General features: G+C 48.6%; 1 protein-coding gene across 1 annotated transcript; it reads right to left on the bottom strand.

The window, feature by feature from the left end:
* Window positions 1–11,774: 11,774 nt before the first annotated feature.
* On the bottom strand, window positions 11,775–13,469 carry CLDN34 (claudin 34). Its single transcript, XM_029930726.1, has one exon. The coding sequence runs from the start codon at window positions 12,678–12,680 to the stop codon at window positions 12,051–12,053; it is 630 nt and encodes a 209-aa protein (XP_029786586.1). The 5' UTR covers window positions 12,681–13,469; the 3' UTR covers window positions 11,775–12,050.
* Between the last annotated feature and the right edge of the window lie 4,942 nt (window positions 13,470–18,411).

Genomic DNA, 18,411 nt, shown 5'->3' with positions numbered 1-18,411 from the left:
TCGCCTTTCTCGCAGTCTATTTTTTTAATTTTTTAATGTTTTTAATTTATTTTTGAGAGAGAGACATAGCGCGAGCAGAAGAGGGTCAGAGAGAAAGGGAGACACAGAATCTGAAGCAGGCTCCAAGCTCTGAGCTGTCAGCACAGGGCCTGATGTGGGGCTCGAACCCACGAACCGCGAGACCGTGACCTGAGGCGAAGCCAGACACTTAACCGACTGAGCCGCCCCGGCGCCCCTCTCGCAGTCTGTTTGCGCCCCAGTGACCTGCCCGGAGACACACAGCACCAGGCCTTCTTCCTCTACTTCCCAAGCCTCTTAAGCGCCTTTCGTATTTTCAGTTTCTTTTCCGGGCTGTGTTTCAGGCAATCCCTTCAGGTCTATCCCCGAAGTTACTCAGGTCTCTCATCAGCTGTATCTCTCTATCTACCTACCCTACCATAGTGCCTCCTACTGCAAACATTGCATTTTCTATGGATATTTTCAAATGTCCCCTCGGGGAGGGAAGCGAAATCACCCCAGGAGGCCCCGGAGTTAGAGCCGACCAAAGCCCCAGGCGAACGGATGTTCTGACCTACTGAGCCGGTGCAGGTTTATTAGATAAAACAAAGGCCTCTCCCATCCAGAGCGCTCATTAGCATGGGTCGTTGGCTACCTGTAACCCAGGGGTTCTCGGCGGGGAGCATTTTGCCCCCCAGAGGACACTGGGAAACGTCTGGACACATCTTTGTTCTCAACAGAGCGGGGAGAGGCAGCAGGTGCCGATGAGCATCCCACAATATACAGTGCAGCCCCCACCCCCAACGACGCCAGCCCAAAATGTCAGCAGTGCCGAGGCTGAGAAACCCTGTCCCAACCTAACCAATTAAAATGTCTTAACGATCTCTAAGCTCTAAACATTATTGTTTTCCTGTGTGTATGCGTGAGCTTATTTTTTTAGAAATCTTTTTTAAATTAAAAAAATTTTAATTTCTTAAAGTTTATTCACATATTTTGAGAGAGAAAGAGAGAGAGAGAGAGAGAGAGAGAGAGAGAGAATCCCAAGCAGGCTCTGCACTGCCAGCACAGAGCCTGACATGGGGCTTGAACTCCCAAACCAGAAAATCATGACCTGAGCCGAAATGAAGAGACAGATGTTCAACTGACTAAGCCACCCAGGTGCCCCAAGAAATCCTTTTCTTTTAATGTTTATTTTATCATTGAGAGGGAGAGAGAGAGATTGAGAGAGAGAGAGACAGGGAACGTGCACGCAAGAAGGGGAGACAGAGGATCTGAAGCAGGCTCCACGCTGACAGCAGAGAGCCCAGTGCGGGGCTCCAACTCCCCAACGGTGAGATCATGACCTGAGCTGAAGTTGGACACTCAACCAACCAAGCCACCCAGTGCCCCAACTGTAAATTAAAAAAAAATTTTTTTAATGTTTATTTTTGAGAGAAAGAGAGACAGAGTATGAGCAAGGGAGGGGCAGAAAGAGAGAGGGAGACACAGAATCCGAAAGCAGGCCTCAGGCTCCGAGCTGTCAGCACAGAGCCCAACGCGGGGCTCGAACCCACGAACTGTGAGATCATGACCTGAGCTGAAGTCGGTCGCTTAACAGACTGAGCCACGTAGGCGCCCCTCAGCTGTTGAACTAATCATAACCTCACGGGTTCCTGTTACTATCCCCGCAGAAGAACAAGCAGGAAGCCAGCCCGTGCCTGGGCCACTGTGACGGTTTTTCTGAAGTTTCCTTCGTCTACCTTAGGCAAACAACAAACACTTAAAGACAAGCAGAACTAGAATTTAACATCCACAAAGATGAGTTACTGAAACACAGTTTTTCTCTCTAGAATTACCCCTGGTTTTTCAGAGGTAGCCAAATCGAGATTCATTGGTTTTAAAGCAAGACCCACGCTAAGGCACTCGGCCTGATTACTTCCAGAGGCTCAGCAAGAACAGCGATTGGCCATAGAGATCTTTTAAAATGTGCTTCGCTTGCACGTGTTAGACAGAATCTAGATGGAACGTTTGGTAGCGTCTAGAGGCTACGAGCCAAGTCACGTCCTTGCCACCACACTGGCCTGCAAAACCTGTAGATTTGGGCGAATTCCTCTTCCCAAAGTCCCCAGGATGGCCTGAGTTTCCTCCACCTGCCAGGACGTGACCTTCTTGACTCGCCTGCGAGGCGGCTGGGAACTGCGGAAGCAGGTGTCCGGCCCACATGCCCACGGACTCTATTAGCTTCATCTTCATACAGTCACTCTTAGTTCCTTAAAACTGCTTGGGCAGATCTGAGTCTACGCATGTGGCTCTCAAATATGACATTCTGGTCAAAGCCTTGGTAAAAGGGTGGCTTTGCCTGGGGGGCTCAGTCAGTTAAGCGTCTGACTTCGGCTCAGTTTGTGGGTTTGAGCCCCACGTCGGGCTTTGTGCTGACAGATCGGAGCCTGGAGCCTGCTTCAGATTCTGTGTCTCCCTCTCTCCTTCTCTCTCTCTCTCTCTCTCTCTCTCTCTCTCTCTCTCTCTGCCCCTCCCCCACTCTGTGTCTCTCAAAAATAAAGCATTAAAAATTATTTTTTATGGGGTGCCTGGGTGGCTCAATCAGTTAAGCGTCTGACTCCAGCTCAGGCCATGATCTCACGGTTCATGGGTTCGAGCCCCACATCGGGCTCTTTGCTGACAACCCAGAGCCTGGAGCCTATTTCAGATCCTGTGTCTCCCTCTCTCTCAGACCCTCCCCTACTCACGCTGTCTCTCTCTCTCTCAAAAATAAATAAAAACATTAAAAAAAATTTTAAATTATTTTTAAAAAGCCTTTTTTAAAGCCTTTTTTTTAAAGCCATTTAAGAAGGCCTCATTGAGACCATTTGAATTTCAGAGGGTTTAGCTAGAGAGAAAAGTTAAATGCCTTAATTTGTTTACAGAGGACTAGTTTATCATATTTTTATAAGTCATAGCTTTTTTTTTAGTTTATTTATTTTGAGAGAGAGAACGTGGAGGAGAGACGGAGAGAGAGAGTGGGGGGCGTGGGAGAGCAGCCCAAGCAGTCTCCCGCCGCCAGCCCAGAGCCGGGCGAGGGGCTCAATCCCAAGAACCGACCCATGAGACCACGTAAGTCACAGAGATCTTAAAAGAAAGTTTCCTTAGCCTGGAAAAGCAGACATTAGAGTCACAAAACTATAATCCTCCTCAGTTCACGTAGTCCTGTGTTCCTATTCTTGTTTAGTTCGAATGCAACTTTTAGTTCTGGAATTTTTTATCTATTTCAGTTTTAACCTTAAAGATGTCTAATACCTGTATTTGTCCTAAAAGTCCTTTTTATAAATGTCTTGGAAGATGAAACACGTCGGATTGACGCAATCAATGGACAAGGAAATTGTTATTTCTGTGACACCTAGCACTTACAATTATCTAGTGGCAACCTTATTACCAAAACATATTAAAACTTTAGGAATTGTATATATATATATATATATGTTTGAACAGTTAGAGCATTTATCCAAGCCATACAGCCTAAGGTTCACCATTATCTGAGTTCTTTTCAAGTAACTTAACATAGGAAACAAACAAGCCTAATTGGTCAAAAAGACTTCATTTACAATTTAAATCTTGGGGAATCTGTTAAAACCTTAGAAGGTTATAAAGCACAAGCCTAATAGGATTACATATAGAGAGTTACATAGTTGTTAGCAAAGCTTAGTTCCTTTAGCATTGAGAAGTTTTAACTAATCAAAGACCTGATAAAGGAAAAACATAAGCTTAGTTTTCCCAGCAGACATAAAAAGACCTTTGTTTACATTTCTTCTTAAGAGCAGATCAACAATCCAAGAAAACTTTGTCTTTTGAACAGAGAGAAAAGCAGAATTTCAGTCCTATAGCAGTGTATTTTTAAAATCCATTTATTTTAGGGGCACCTGGATGGCTCAGTAGGCTCAGGTCATGATCTCATAGTTCACGAGTTTAAGCCCCGAGTCCGGCTCTGTGCTGACAACTCGGAGCCTGGAGCCTGCTTCAGATTCTGTGTCTCCCTCTCTCTCTCTGCCCCTCCCCTGCTGGCTCTCTGTCGCCTCTCTTTCAAAAATAAATAAACATTAAAAAAATTAAAATCCATTTATTTTAACCTTAGTCCATCCTGACCACACATAAAATGCTTTCCTGGCTTCACATTGTCCCGATCTCCAGGACCCGTGAAGTCCACTTCCTTCATCTCAACTGCCCCAGGGCAGAGGCTGGCCACCAGGCTCCAGGCCTAGGCCCCCCACCCCCACCCCCTGCACTGAAAGGGTCCCGGACTGAGGTTTTATTAACCTGTAGTAAATGGCGTTTCCCTAGCAAGAGCTGGCCCCTCAAGGTCCTGGACACCTTGTTTCCAGAATTCCTCACACCCTTACTCTATCCCTGACCCCCTCCCAACCTGAGGGTAGATAATATTAGCCATCAGGGCCCCAGGGCAGCTCCTCCTGCCCAGGGGACCTGTCCTGGGCTTTGATAAAATCACCTTTTTGCACCAAAGACATCTTCAAGATTGTTTCTCAGCCTTCGCCTCCGGACCCCACGAACACCCCATCACCTCCAAACGTCATCAATTCTAGGACTGAATTACCTTCTTTTACCTTCAACAAAAATGTATTTCCATTCCTTAGATCTTCCTTACATCTCTCCTAGTTTTCTACATGCAGAGTTGCCTCCCTTATTTCCACCAGGTCTTAATGATACGTAGCAGAGGAAACGCTTAGAAACCTTAGTCTCCAGGGAAAACTACCTAGTAACCAATCGTGAACAGCAGATGGCAAATTTATCAGTCAATGAAGCACAAGCATGTTTTCCAACAGACGCCAATATCCTTTGTTTCATGCAGTAAGAAGTCAAAAGGCACAAACCCGTGTTTATCGATCAAAGCTTTGGCACTTTATCTCATTTGGAAGAGACCTAGATGTCCGATGAATCCAATGTCAATTTCTAATCCGAGCAAACACTCTAAGGTTTCAGGTGACCAAAGACTTCGAAAGCGATCTTGACAATTACCCGCGAAAACTTTGAGAGAATTAACCATCATGTTACGTCACCTCTTTGCTAGTCAATTGCGACAGAGAAGAGACAAGCCTATAGGACCTTTAGGAAGCCTAGATAGAACACAGAGTTTTATATTTAATGCTGATAACTCGATATTTAATTAGACCAACAAACTTAAATTAAATGCCGAATTTGTTTCGCTTGGGTCAGTTTAAAGGACAATCGATTTTTCCCCAGCGACAGTTTTCACCTGGGACACTGGGGTGGGGGGTTCTGAAGTGGGCGGCCCACGCAGGTGCTCTTTGCTCTCGACTGCGAGGGTGGGAGGAGCCAATGGTGCCTCCTCTGAGGATGGTAGGCAGGCCGCACCCCCAAAGTGGTGTGGAAACAGGAGGAAGGGGAGGGGAAGGCAAAAGAGGTGTGGGGCCAGCAGGCAGACTGGAGGCCCAGAAAAGTCCAGAGGACAGAGACGGAGGTCTCCCAGGCTTACAGCCCATCAGCTCAGACAGAGCTGCTGGGACAGGTTCCCCCCCCCTCCCAGCAGGTGGAATTAGGCAGTCCTTATCAAGCCAGAGAAGACAGGGAAGGTCCCAGAAACAAAGTGAGTGTCCACAGCTGATGGGAATATTCCTTAAGGGCCCCATCCAGAGGTCAACTACCCAAGTGGCCTCCAGTTATAGCCATGAACCTGGGAAATGCATGAAGGTACTTGGGAAGGTCATGAAACATTATTTCCCCTTTTCTTCTTTCACCCTTCTCCCCCAGGGCAGGCCCTGCCGTGGTGACCCCTGGCCTTTTGCATCTAAAGTCTTTATGACCCTTCGGCTTGCTCTTTGTTGAGTCCAGAGGCAAAAGAGCGGCACCACCAAATTGTCACCAAAGCCAATCCAGCCGCTTCCCCCTGTGACCAACAGGTGGCAGATGTGCGGCTCTGTTTGTCCATGGTCCCCGGGTCTCTTCCGGGAGAGAGGGGTGGGTTGGGCAGCCCTTCCTCCTAAGCCTGCCGTCTGCAAGCCTCCGTTTTCCAAGTAACCTGTGGTTTTGATCCACTTAAATGACACAAATCCACTTTCAAAGCCCCTGTATGTAACGTTGGCCTTAACTGGACTGAATGTGGGGGGAGATGTCACTGGGGGGAACGCAATGTTTACCCAGGAGCCATTTTACCAGCCATTCCTGTAGCTGCATGCAGGATATGTGGGACTCAGTCCAAGGCCAGCCCTGACGGTCTGAATGGGCTCCAGACCTGCCATCCAGCTCCTTTCAGAGCCTTGGGAAGGGAGCCAGGAACTATTCAAACGTGACGGGGTGTGATTTCCTCCCGTTCCCAAAGCTTGAGAGCTGAGGGCGTTCTGCAAATCATGGTCAGCAAAATCTCCATCGGAGAGGTAGAATCTGGGGCTCACAAATCTGGCCACAAAAACCTAAAGGAAGTGTCTGTTTAACATTCCAGTGGAGCGCCCAGGCCACTGGGGGCCACAGGCAATGATTTTGGAGGTCTTATTTAAATAGCTGACCAACTGGGGCACCTGGGAGGCTCAGTCGGTTAAGCGTCTGACTTTAGCTCAGGTCATGATCTTACAGTTCATGGGTTCGAGCCCCACGTCGGGCTCTGTGCTGACCGCTCAGAGCCTGGAGCCTGATCAGATTCTGTGTCTCCCTCTCTCTCTGCCCCTCCCCTGCTCACACTCTGTCTCTATCTGTCTCAAAAATAAATAAACATTAAAAAATTTTTAAAAATAAACATTAAAAATAAATGAAAACAACCAAAGAATGAGCACCACCAGTACCTAAACTGCGGTTTCAAAATTCCATCTCCGTGTCTCGGGCTCACTGAAGGAACGTCAGTTCAAGGTCTTGGGCCTGAAATGTACATGATGTACCCGGGACATCTTGTTGAGGCACGAAAAAGCCTCAAAGACTAATGGGGACTGCTGATGGGGTTTCTTTTCGGGGTGAGGAAAATGTTCTGTAATCAGCTAAGTGGCAAGGGCCGCACAGCTCTGTGAATATACTACAAACCACTCATGTGTACGTGTGTGAGTTATACTTCAATAACTCGCTGTGAAAAATATTTAAATGAAGTATTCTTTGAGACAAACATGGGACGGGGACCACCATCACTACCACTGTGCGGCCACAGGGATCGCGACAGGCTGTGAGTCACAGGCAGTAGCCCTTCGTTGGTGGGGGCGGTCAGAGAATAATCAGCCAGGAAGGAGTGTCATTAAACCGTGCAACTCCGGATCCCAGGAGGAGGGAGCAGGGTCTGCCTGCGGGCAGAGCACCGGAGAGCACCGCCCCCCAACCCGTGGGATCCGTGACATTCCGGCCACCCAAGAACAAAGGAAAGGGTGTAAGTGCTTGTCATGGTGATGTGGGAAACTGAGGCAAACGGAAAACTAAATTCCTCGTACTGCCTGCAGCCCGTGGACAAGTCCCTGGACCGGCAGGGTGACCGCCCTCTAGGACTCAGCTGCCTCCACGAGGACGCCTGGCCGGGGGCCAAAGACAACCTTGGCTTCACATTGTTCCGACCTCCAGGACCCGTGAAGTCCACTTCCTTCATCTCAACTGCCCCAGGGCGGAGGCTGGCCACCAGGCTCCAGGCCTAGGCCCCCCACCCCCACCCCCTGCACCTGAAGGGACTTAGGACTGAGGTTTTATTAACCGGTAGTAAATGGTGTTTCCCTAGCAATAGCTGGCCCCTCAAGGTCCTGGGAACCTTGTTTCCAGAATTCCTCACACCCTTACTCTATCCCTGACCCCCTCCCAACCTGAGGGTAGATAATAAATTAGCCATCAGGGCCCCAGGGCAGCTCCTCCTGCCCAGGGGACCTGTCCTGGGCTTTGATAAAATCACCTTTTTGCACCAAAGACGTCTTCAAGATTGTTTCTCGGCCTTCGCCTCCGGACCCCACGAACACCCCATCAGCCCCAAACTTCATCACCATGGATAATACTAGTGTGTCCTGGGCTCACTGTCACAGTATGGCTTTTCAGCGGGCAAAGGCTTGCTGGCACAGAACGTAAACCTCAGAGAACTGGAAACACTGTATTTTAAGTTACTAGGACACAGAATGTAGCCTAGCGGAAGAACATGGGGGAGGGAAGTGCTGAATGCAAGCAGCAGGTTTTTCAAGCAAAACAAGTATGGAAGAAACAGTCAAGTTTCTGTGTTTTTGCAAACGTTTTCTCGCCTCATCCAGACAAATGAGCCATGAAAGCACTACCTGCTCTGGGAAAAGACTGATCGCCATTTCCCAACCGATCGAAAAACGTGCTGAAGGATACTGAGATGAAAACAATATCGTGTCCGTGAACTTCGGCGGCCCTCGTCAAGATGATGGCACGCCCACAGAAGTGGGAAAAGCTCAAGAAATAAGCACGCCCATCCCTTGCCGGCACCCACATTTTTGACGGACTAGTATCTCAAAATTCTCAAGACTGTAGAGAGAGCTGTGTGATCTTACTGTGTTCGGAATTTGCTTTGCTCCTGAGATGAGCATTTCTGCGGGAAAATGTTTTTTCCCTTTGGATTATCTAATGTTTTCTGGTCATGTTTCTTCAGTAATGATTTGATTTGATTAAAAGTGTTTTCTTTCTGGGCCACCTGGCTGGTTCTGTCAGTAGAGCCTGTGACTCTTGAGCTGGGGGTCATGAGTTCAAGCCCGACGTTGGGCACAGAAATTACTTTTAAAAAATGCTTTTTTTCTTAAACTTTAAACATAGGAACCATCACTGAAAAATAATTCATGAAATGATCTTGAGCAGAGCACATTTGTATTCATTTATATTCTAGGCATTGGAGGCAGATTTAGGCAGTTTTTTAGCTGGTAAAATTGTTTGAAAAATAAGCTGAGGGGCGCCGGGGTAGCTCAGTTGGTAAAGCGTTTGAATCTTGATTTCGGCTCAGGTCATGATCTCACGGTTCTATGAGTTCAAGCCCCGCATCGGGCTTTGTGCTGACAGCTGGGAGCCTGGAGCCTGCTTTGGATTCTGGGTCTTCCTCTCTCTCTCTGACCCTTCCCCACTCGCACTCTGTCTCTCTCTGTCAAAAATAAATAATACAAATAAATACATAAAAGAAAAGCTGAAAATCCTGAGAACGGGGAGTTTCTAGCATGTCCATAAAACCATAGATCAATTTTTTAAAACCTGTCACTTATTTTGAAACTGAGATCCACAAATAGGTTTTGAGGGATCTGTGAACCACTGCAAATTTTGTGTTTCTGGGAATTATTCTGCTCGGAATTTCCACAAGGTTAAATGGTGGAATGAACCACTGGTTTTTTTTTTTCTGTTTTGTTTTATTTTGTGTTTAGAGACAGAGAGAGACGGCGTGAGCAGGGGAGGGTCAGAGAGAGAGGGAGACACAGAATATAAAGCATGCTCCAGGCTCTGTGCTCGAGGTTCGAACCCAGGAACCCTGAGATCATGACCTGAGCCGAAGTCGGATGCTCAACCGATTGAGCCACCCAGGTGCTCCACCACTGGTTAATTAAAAGCAATTAATTTTATAGTGTAAATAAATGCGCTTTAGTTCCAACATCGCTCTCACATTTGATGAATGTAGACGTCAGCCGTGGTACTGATATGTCCTTCTCTCTCCCTCCTGTTTGTTCTTTAGGAAAATCATTTTCATATAATGAATTTTATCGGTGGTGTAGAGTTGTTTGAGGTAAACAGTAGGTTATGATTGTCTTGAATAAAGGGTATTTTTAAAACTTAAAATACTACTGATGGAGACGTGTCAAAGGACACATGTCCCTGTGACTCCACTGCCCAAGATGTGACAGTTTGATCACAAAAGGAAAAATGAATGCAATTGAGTGGAACACCATGAATATAGACACTCACAAGTTATTATTAAAAACTTTGCAAGGGGCGCCTGGGGGCTCAGTCAATTGAGCCGCTGATTTGATTTCAGCCGAGGTCATGATCTCATGGTTCGTGGGTTCGAGCTCCAGTCGGGCCCAGTGCTGATAGCATGGAGCCTGCTTGGGATTCTCTCTCTCTCTCTCTCTCTCTCTCTCTCTCTCTCTCTCTCTCTCTCTCTCCCTCTCCCTCTCCCTCTCCCCCTCCTGTCCCTCCCCCCTTGCATTTTCTCTCTCTCTCACTCCCTCTCTCTCTCAAAATAGATAAAACTCAGAAACATTTATGAGACAATTAGGGGCATCTGAACATTGACTACACATTTGTTTCCATTAGGAAAGTATTAAATTTTTTGGTGTGATAATGACAATGTGATTCTGCTATGAAAAAGGAATCCTTATCTTTTAGAGATGTGTTTTTGGAGTATTTATAAATAAAAATGACACACTACCAGGGATTTATTACAAAATAATCCAAGGCTGGGGCTGGTGACAGCCCATGGGGATGGGGGTGAAACCCTGCTGGGCACCGGATGCGAATTCTTGAAGCTGAGAAAATCGTTTGTCTACTTTTGAACGCATTGGAAACTTTCCACAATAAAAACATGGGAACAATCTCATGAGTTCAGACTCCAGAGTTAAGTTTATACTCAAACAAGAAAAAGACAAAAATGAAAACTAATAGTGAAAAGAATTTTAAAAATACACCAGTCAACACCAAGGTAATTAAGGCTTTCTTCCCCCTTACTCTAGAAATCTCACCATCAAAGGGAAAAAATGAAGACTTTACCTCGCCTTTTGTGTATGAGCTGAATTTTGGAGAACCCAAGTAGCCATGCTTGATGAGAGAGAGCTCTTCTTTGCAAAAGCATTCTAGTTAATAAATCTGACAAAGATGTTCACATGAGAAAGTCATCACTCGTGGTCCTTAGTGCAGTGATTGATTCACACAAGGATGATCAAAAAGTGGAAGTTTGATGAAATTTACGAGAGGGTTTGAGTTCTCCCCTTCTGGCCCCTCCCCCTGCCCCCACCAATATTAGCACCGCTAAAAAGGTAAATAACCAGGTCGCCTGGGTGGCTCAGTCAGTTAAGCATCTGACTTCAGCTCAGGTCACGATCTCCCGGTTCGTGAGTTCGAGCCCTGTGTCGGGCTCTGTGCTGACAGCTCAGAACCTGGAGCCTGCTTCGGATTCTGTGTCTTCCTCTCTCTCTCTGCCCCTTCCCTGCTTGCACTCTGTCTCTCAAAAATGAATAAACGTTCAAAAAGTTTAAAAATAAATAAAAAAGTAAATAACCATTTACCCCACCTGCTATAACCACTCGGTCTGAGTATAGGGCATCGCCTTTGAAAGCTTCCTCCACAACGCGCTGGCCTGGATCGAACTGAGTCCCGAGATGGAACGTGTTTCATGGGACAATAGACCCGCTCTGTTCAGCAAATCACAATTAAGAAAAGGCAGGAGCGCCTGGGTGGCTCAGTCGGCTAAGCGTCTGGCTTCAGCTCAGGTCATGATCTCACGGTTTGTGGGTTCGAGCCCCGCGTTGGGCTCTGTGCTGACAGCTCAGAGCCTGGAACCTGTTTCAGATTCTGTGTGTCCCTCTCTCTCTGCTCCTCCCCTGTTCATGCTGTCTCTCAAAAATAAATAAAAAACATCTAACAGTCGGTTAAATGTCTGACTCTTGATTTTGGCTCAGTTCATGATCTCGCAGTTCGTGGGTTTGAGCCCCGCGTCGGGCTCTGTGTTGACGGTGTGGAGCCTGCTTGGGATTCTCTCTCTCCTCTCTCTCTCTGGCCCTCCCCAGTCCACATGCTCTCCCTCTCTCTGTCAAAATAAATAAACATTAAAAGAAAACTTGAAATAAAGGGACATGTGAGGATCACAGAAAACCCTATTTCCATGCACACGGTTTATAGTATAGATTATTTATTCAATTTATTTACTTATTTATTGAAATTCAGATTCAATAAGACCAACCGGCAGGTGGGGAAGATTGTTTGAAGTGAAATTTTCTTACAATGAACCAGAGACATAGAAAGTAACAGAAGGAAACAGTTAGCTACTTTCTGCCCACGACTACCTTTGGCATGGTCTAGAATCCTTCAAATACTTGCTAGCCCATCCCACTAAGCCTCTCACAAGCCCTTGGCAATCTTGAATTTGGGAAGCCAATGCAACAAGGCTATTACACTTCTGAAGCTTGAGGACATACCAGGTGAGCATTGGGGTGTCTGTAAGAGATGAAAACCAGCCCACTCCAGAGCATTAGGACGGCCCCCAGGCACGCCACCAAAACCGTGCTGCCTACCACCTGGGTCTCAGGCTTGAAGGGTATACAGAGCGACGGCGGGAAGGCGATCCCCTCCTTGTTTGTCACCGGGTGGTAATTCCAGGCCACGGCGATCGAGACGCACACCCCAGCGGTTATGTTCAGAATTCCCGAGGCAATAAATGGACCGACCGTGGCCTCCTTCGGAAGAGATCCTATGTACAGATTTCTAAGTGCAAAGATGACGGAGGCTCTTTCCAAAAGACCTAGGATGCTGGCGACCAGCAGTAGATATTGAGAGACACGGACATCCAGAGGGAGATAAATATCCCGGTAGCTGTAATGTTGACAATACTCGACTCTGTTGGTGTCACTCATCTTCCACATCCCCACACAGACCACACTGGAGGGGGAGAAAGGCAGGCTCTCCGTGCGCCACACGCGCCACTCCGAGAGGCCCATGCAGGTGCTGGCGAGGACCCATCCTACGGTGGCCAGGATGAAGGCTGCCAGTTGGCAGTTGTTGCTGCAGGAAGGCCAGGCCATGGAGGCTGCTCACTGGGCGTCTGCGGACAAACAGAGCGGCGTGAGGATGGGGCTCCTGGGTTTGGAGGGTGCCCCCACTGCGCGGTAAGCGGGGCTACGCTCGAGACCCTAGCCGTTGACATTTGCGCCCTGCCGGTGGGAGCACAGAGCGCGCGCACTTTGTGAAGGGCCACTTGGCCGAACATGGACAGACTTTCACATGGGCACTTCCACTTCGGGGCATTTGTCCAAAGACATAATTAAGATTGGCCACCTTATATTCATATGCTATTCGTCATATTGACATAAATGGAAAACGAGTTCAGATCCAACGATGGGGCTCAGTTAAATAATTCATGCTACATCCAGGAAATAGAACTATCCGCAGCAGGAAGCGTAACTGGGGTCCAACACACTGTACTGTTTGGGGCTGGGCTCTGTTCATTTTATAGTGTTTTCAAGTTCCATCCACAGTGTAGCACGTGTGAGTCGTTTCTTTCGATTGCTGAGTCCTATTCAACTGGACGCGTGTTTATTCTTCCCTCAGGTTCTGCGCTAAACATTTCTACGTGACACTTTGTTCACCCTACACTCCCGTTTCTCTCAGGTAGGCCCCTCGGAGTGGGACTAGTGTGGCGTCTAGTAAGTGGGTGTTGAACTTTTCAGAAAGCGCTCAACCATTTCTCCAAGTGGCTGCACCGTTCTGCCCTCCCACCAGCACCGCACGAAGGCTCCAGCTGCCCCCCTCCTTCCCAACATTTCACAGGTTCCCGTCTCCTGGATGACATCCTTTCTCGTTCCCAGTAAAACATAACGTAACCGAAAGGAAGGTGTTGCCCATGTGTCACGCCCAATCGGGAACTTAGAAAAGAACGTCACCGGAAGTCTACATGTGCTAAGGTAGCAAGAGACGTGCTCAACCGGGGTAGCGTTTTTAAGGCTATTTCGTATCATGAAGGATCACATCTATACAAAATCTAAGTGTACAGCTCAGTGAACTGTCCTGGGGCCACGACCCCATTGCCACCACCTGGTGGAGCACAGACAACGGAATCACTCCCTTACTTGTCGCCACGGGACTCGACCTCAGCGTGCGCCCCCACGTGTGGTGGTTCCGTTCTGCCTGCTTTTCAGAACAGGGATCCTGCACTAGACCTTCCTCCGTGAGTGGCTTCGTTCGCTCAACACTGTGTTTATGACCTTGGATTGTGACTTTGTAAATGATGTCTGACATGAGCATGACTTTTTAAAAAATAAAAACAATACAAAAGGCTTCATTAAGGTGGTAAAGTAATGGAGAATGGATTAATTCTGGTACAGAAGTACCCTGGAATAACTCGTATCTGCACCCCCCGCCCCCCGCCCTCCCCGGAAGGAGCCCTGCACACACTCGGGGATGTTAGAATATCTTCTGTGGGACCTTCTAGAAACAGCTTTTGCCAGAACCCTCAGCCTTTGCAAACATCCTCAAGACCAGCAGAAGCCGCCAGAGGGCCTACCGCTCGGAAGGCCTGTGGGTTCAGAGCCACACAGGGCCTCCAGAAAAGTCACCTCTGCCCACACCACCCCCCGAGTCTAATCTGCAAATTGAATTGAAGACCTCTACCTTAGGTGCGCACTGGGTCTGAGACTAGAAGAGACTCCCTCATAATTCACAGTCCTTTTCTATTTTAATTTTTATGAGACAGAGTGGGGTGGGGACAGAGAGAGAGAGAGGGAGAGAGATAGAGACTCCCAAGCAGGCTCCAAGCTGTCAGCACGGGGCTCAAACCCACAACCATGAAATCATGATCTGAGCTGAAGTCAGATGCTTAACTGAAGGAGCCACTGAGGTGTCCCAATAATTCACATTCTAGACTATTACGTCATTTCTAAATGCAAACTCTGAGAGCATAATAAATGGAAGCATAAAGCAAGATCAAATGTAAGCAAAAAATGCCATTATTGTATGCACTTAATGATAGTATTGAGTATCAAGACATTTTTAGAAATTAAAGAATCTTGAGGCGCCTGGGAGGCTCAGTTGAGCATCTGAATCTTGACTTCAGCTCAGGTTCGTGGGTTTGAGCCCCGTGTCGGGCTGTGTGCTGACAGCTCAGAGCCTGGAGCCTGCTTCAGATTCTGTGTCTCCCTCTCTCTATGCCCCTCCCCTGCTTGCACTCTCTTTCAAAAATAAACATTAAAACTTAAAAAAAAAAAACCGAATGAAATGGGGCGGAAACCGTGCCCTGCGCTGATAGCCTGTGCAGCCAGAGCTTCCTGCCAGCAACGCTAGAGTCTCTGTGACCTACGCTGTGGGGTCGAGAGGAACAGGACCAGCTTCTTGCTCTCAGGCCCGCGTTACCAGCTCCATGACCTGACGGGTAAAGTGGAGAAACTGACACGTTTTTCTCTGGCTCCAGAGAAGAGCTGCTTGTGGCCTTCATTGCTCCAGAGGTACCTGCCGCAGGGACTCAAGATCCCCTGCACCTTCAGGCGGTTGGCATCTTTCTCCAATCGGGCCACGTCCAACCCACAGTCTGATGAGACCAACGGGCGTCTGCAGGACGCTGTTGTGGGAGTCTGGATGTCCCCTCAGCAAAGCCCCTGCCTCCCTTACTCACCGTTTACAAACCCACACGCGCACTTACCCGACATTTTAAAACCCTTAAAGAAAATTGTGGAATGACGAGGCCATGGTGACATGGAGCAGAGTGGAAAGTATAGCCACTGTACGGTTTGTCTACCGCTTGCTAGAAGGAAGGCCCACCCGAGAGAATCACAGGAGCAATGCTGCACTCACTAGCGGTCACTCCCCCGCCCCTCCTCCCCTCCTGGCCCCTGGTTCTCTGGGTTTATAGATTCACCTCTTCTGGACAACTCATGAACAGAGTCCTCCAATATGTGGCCTTTGGGGCTGGCAGATTCCACTCAGCATAATGTTTTGGGGGTTCAGCTCTAAAAACAGTGCCCCATTCCTTTTCATGGCCTAGTAATAGTCCGCCGTCTGGCTCTACCACACTTTGTTTAGCGGGCGATGGGCAGTCGGCCATCTTTCCCCTTCTGAGCTACTCTGAATGATGCTACCGTGAACATTAACGTGAGTCTGTGCGGATGCGTTTTCATTTCTCTTCGGGAGGAATGGAATTGTTGGGTCACAAGGTAACTGTATGTCTAACCCTCTGAGGGCCCCCCAGATGGCTTCCTTCAGTGGCTGCACCATGTGATAATCCCACCGGCAACATACAAGGACTCCAATGTCTCCACTTGCTGTAACACGGGTTACTGCGAGTCTGTCAGGCTGGGATTGTGTGTGTGGAATCGTGAGGTGTGCTCAGTGTGAAGGAAGCTTAGGGACACGGGGTAGTTTCAGAGTGAGCTTCATTGTAGTGTTCTGGCCTCGTGATGTGGAAGATGTAACTATTCTTACCAGTCTCTGGCTCATAACCTGCATGTGACTTCCATCCTTCGCATTTAACAGAGCTTCGTGAGCTCTGAAATGCCTTCCCCGAGATGGGCAGCCTTCTGGCGGGGTGTTCAAGCACGTGCTGGCTTTCCGTGCGCACCGTGTACCTTAGGCTCACCGGAGTTCTGCTGGGCCTTTGGTTCTGATGAGAAAGTCTCTCTCTCTTTTTTTTTTATTTTATTTTAGAGAGCGAGAAAGGGCACAAGTGAGCAAGGGGCAGAGAGCGAGAATCCCAGGAGGCCAAGAGAGAGAGGGAGAGAAAAGCAGGGCTTCTTACCTGAACAGCATTTGTGTTCACCTGGTGTGGGACTCGAACTCACAAACCGTGAGATCATGATGTGAGCCGGAGTCAGATGCTTAATGACAGAGCCACCCAGCCACCCAGAAAGTCTCTATTTCCAAGCGTAGAACGGATGGCATGTGGCTGCCTCTTCCCAGAGACGGGCAGCTTATTTTTTTATTTTCACCAGCCAAGGAGACTAAATTTGAGGGCTACACGGGTTGGTGAATTGGAGAACATAAAAGAGAAAAGGGGGGAGTAGATTGTGTAGACACGTGCAGAGAAGCAGCCGCAGGAGAGGTGGGTGTGCGCGATGGACTTGAAACAGGGCAACGAAATACCACTAAACTCTCCCCCTAGTGTCCCCCCGGCCCCCGTGAGGACAACCTCACTTGCCGTCACAACGTGTCACCGCACAAAGGCTGGAGAATGAAGAGAGCCCCGAAGGGCTCTCAGTGGATCAGGTGGCCCGAGAGGGAGGGCCAGCCCCTTCCAGCTTCCTCGGTCTTCGCCACTGAGTAACACAGAGGTGGTGCCCCTCGGGTCCGTGTCACCAGAGACCAGGACCCGGCATCAAAATGTGAAAGCAACGAAAAGCTAATTAATCATGGATAATGAGCGAGACAGACACTTGTGTGGCCGAGGTGTCAAAGCACAATAAAAGAGGGACCGAGAAGACACAACACAAACTCAGAGAATTAAGCGTGGGGTCACCCCGTGACCCAGCGATCCCACCGCTTACCTTCTGCGCAGCACCAGAGATGGCAGGCGCCTGCCCCCCGCCCTTCAGGTGCCATTCTCGCTCACCGAGGGGGGAACCCACATGGCTGCCCGGAGAGACGAAGCGCGGTCTCTCCATGTGACCGAGTATTTATCAGCCTTAACGAGGAAGAAGTTCAGCCACCTGCCCCAGCACGGATGAACCGAGAAGACCTCATGCCGGAATGCGCCAGGCCCCCAGAGACAAGTGCCGTGATTCCGCTCATTAACAGCGCCCAGAGGAGTCCCCTGCACAGGACGGAAAGTGGGACAAGGCTGCCGTTTGGGAAGATGAAAACGTCCTGGAGATGGACGGTGGTGTGGACCCAACACCTTAAACGTCCACTGGCTGTACACTCAGAACATGCTAACGGGATCAAGGTCATGTCCTCTTTCACCAGAGGGAGACACACACGCAAAGGCCAAACCCCCACTGGCCAGTGACGCCGTCTTCAGCGCAACGGGAGTCCGCGGAGGAGGGCGCCCAGCTGCTGGGTCAGCCGCGCAGAGTCCCTCTCTCTAGCACAGTGTCCTCGCTCGTCCACACCACCCCTTAGCACGGCAGACAGGAGCCCTGCCACCGAGAGGGTCTGGTACTCAGTCCGAAGGCCTCTCCTCAGTCTCCAACTGTCACTCACTGTCCGCACCTTCCAAGTTCTAGGTTGCTAGGTCCTGAACGCCAAGGCAATGTCCGCTGGTACCTTTTTGGTATCTTTTCTTCGTCATGTATCCTCTTTGTCTTTCATTTTTGTTGTTGTTTTGTTTTGTTTTTTGTGGGGGGGAGGTAATGTTTACCAATGGACCATCAGAATTCCCCTTTAAGATGTATCTGACTCAGACCTGTCTCCCACACATTTTCTCTCTTGTCCCCCAGAAATGGTATCTAACTCAAACCATCAGGAAGCAATGACATTTTTAAAAACACTATGGCAACACTAGGGCACCTCAGTCGGTTGAGTGTCTGACTTCGGCTCAGGTCATGATCTCCCGATGCGGTTCGAGCCCCCCATCGGGCTGTGTGCCGACAACTCAGAGCCTGGAGCCTGCTTTGGATTCTGTGTCTCCCCCTCTCTCTGCCCCTCCCCTGCTTGAGCTCTCTCTCTGTCTCTCAAAAATAAATAAGCATTAGAACAAAAATTTTAATTAAAAAAAAACTATCGCAACATATATGTGCAGGTGTTAGCAGAAGCAGTACCCACAGGGGCGAGATTCAGTTGTGAAAGACCGCAGACATCTGACACATTAGGAATAAGACCCTGAATTCATGG

This window comes from Suricata suricatta, chromosome X (genome assembly GCF_006229205.1).
Source record: "Suricata suricatta isolate VVHF042 chromosome X, meerkat_22Aug2017_6uvM2_HiC, whole genome shotgun sequence".
Classification (NCBI taxonomy): Eukaryota; Metazoa; Chordata; class Mammalia; order Carnivora; family Herpestidae; genus Suricata; species Suricata suricatta.
Note: the sequence above shows the minus strand (reverse complement) of the source record. Positions and strands in the feature narration are given on the sequence as shown.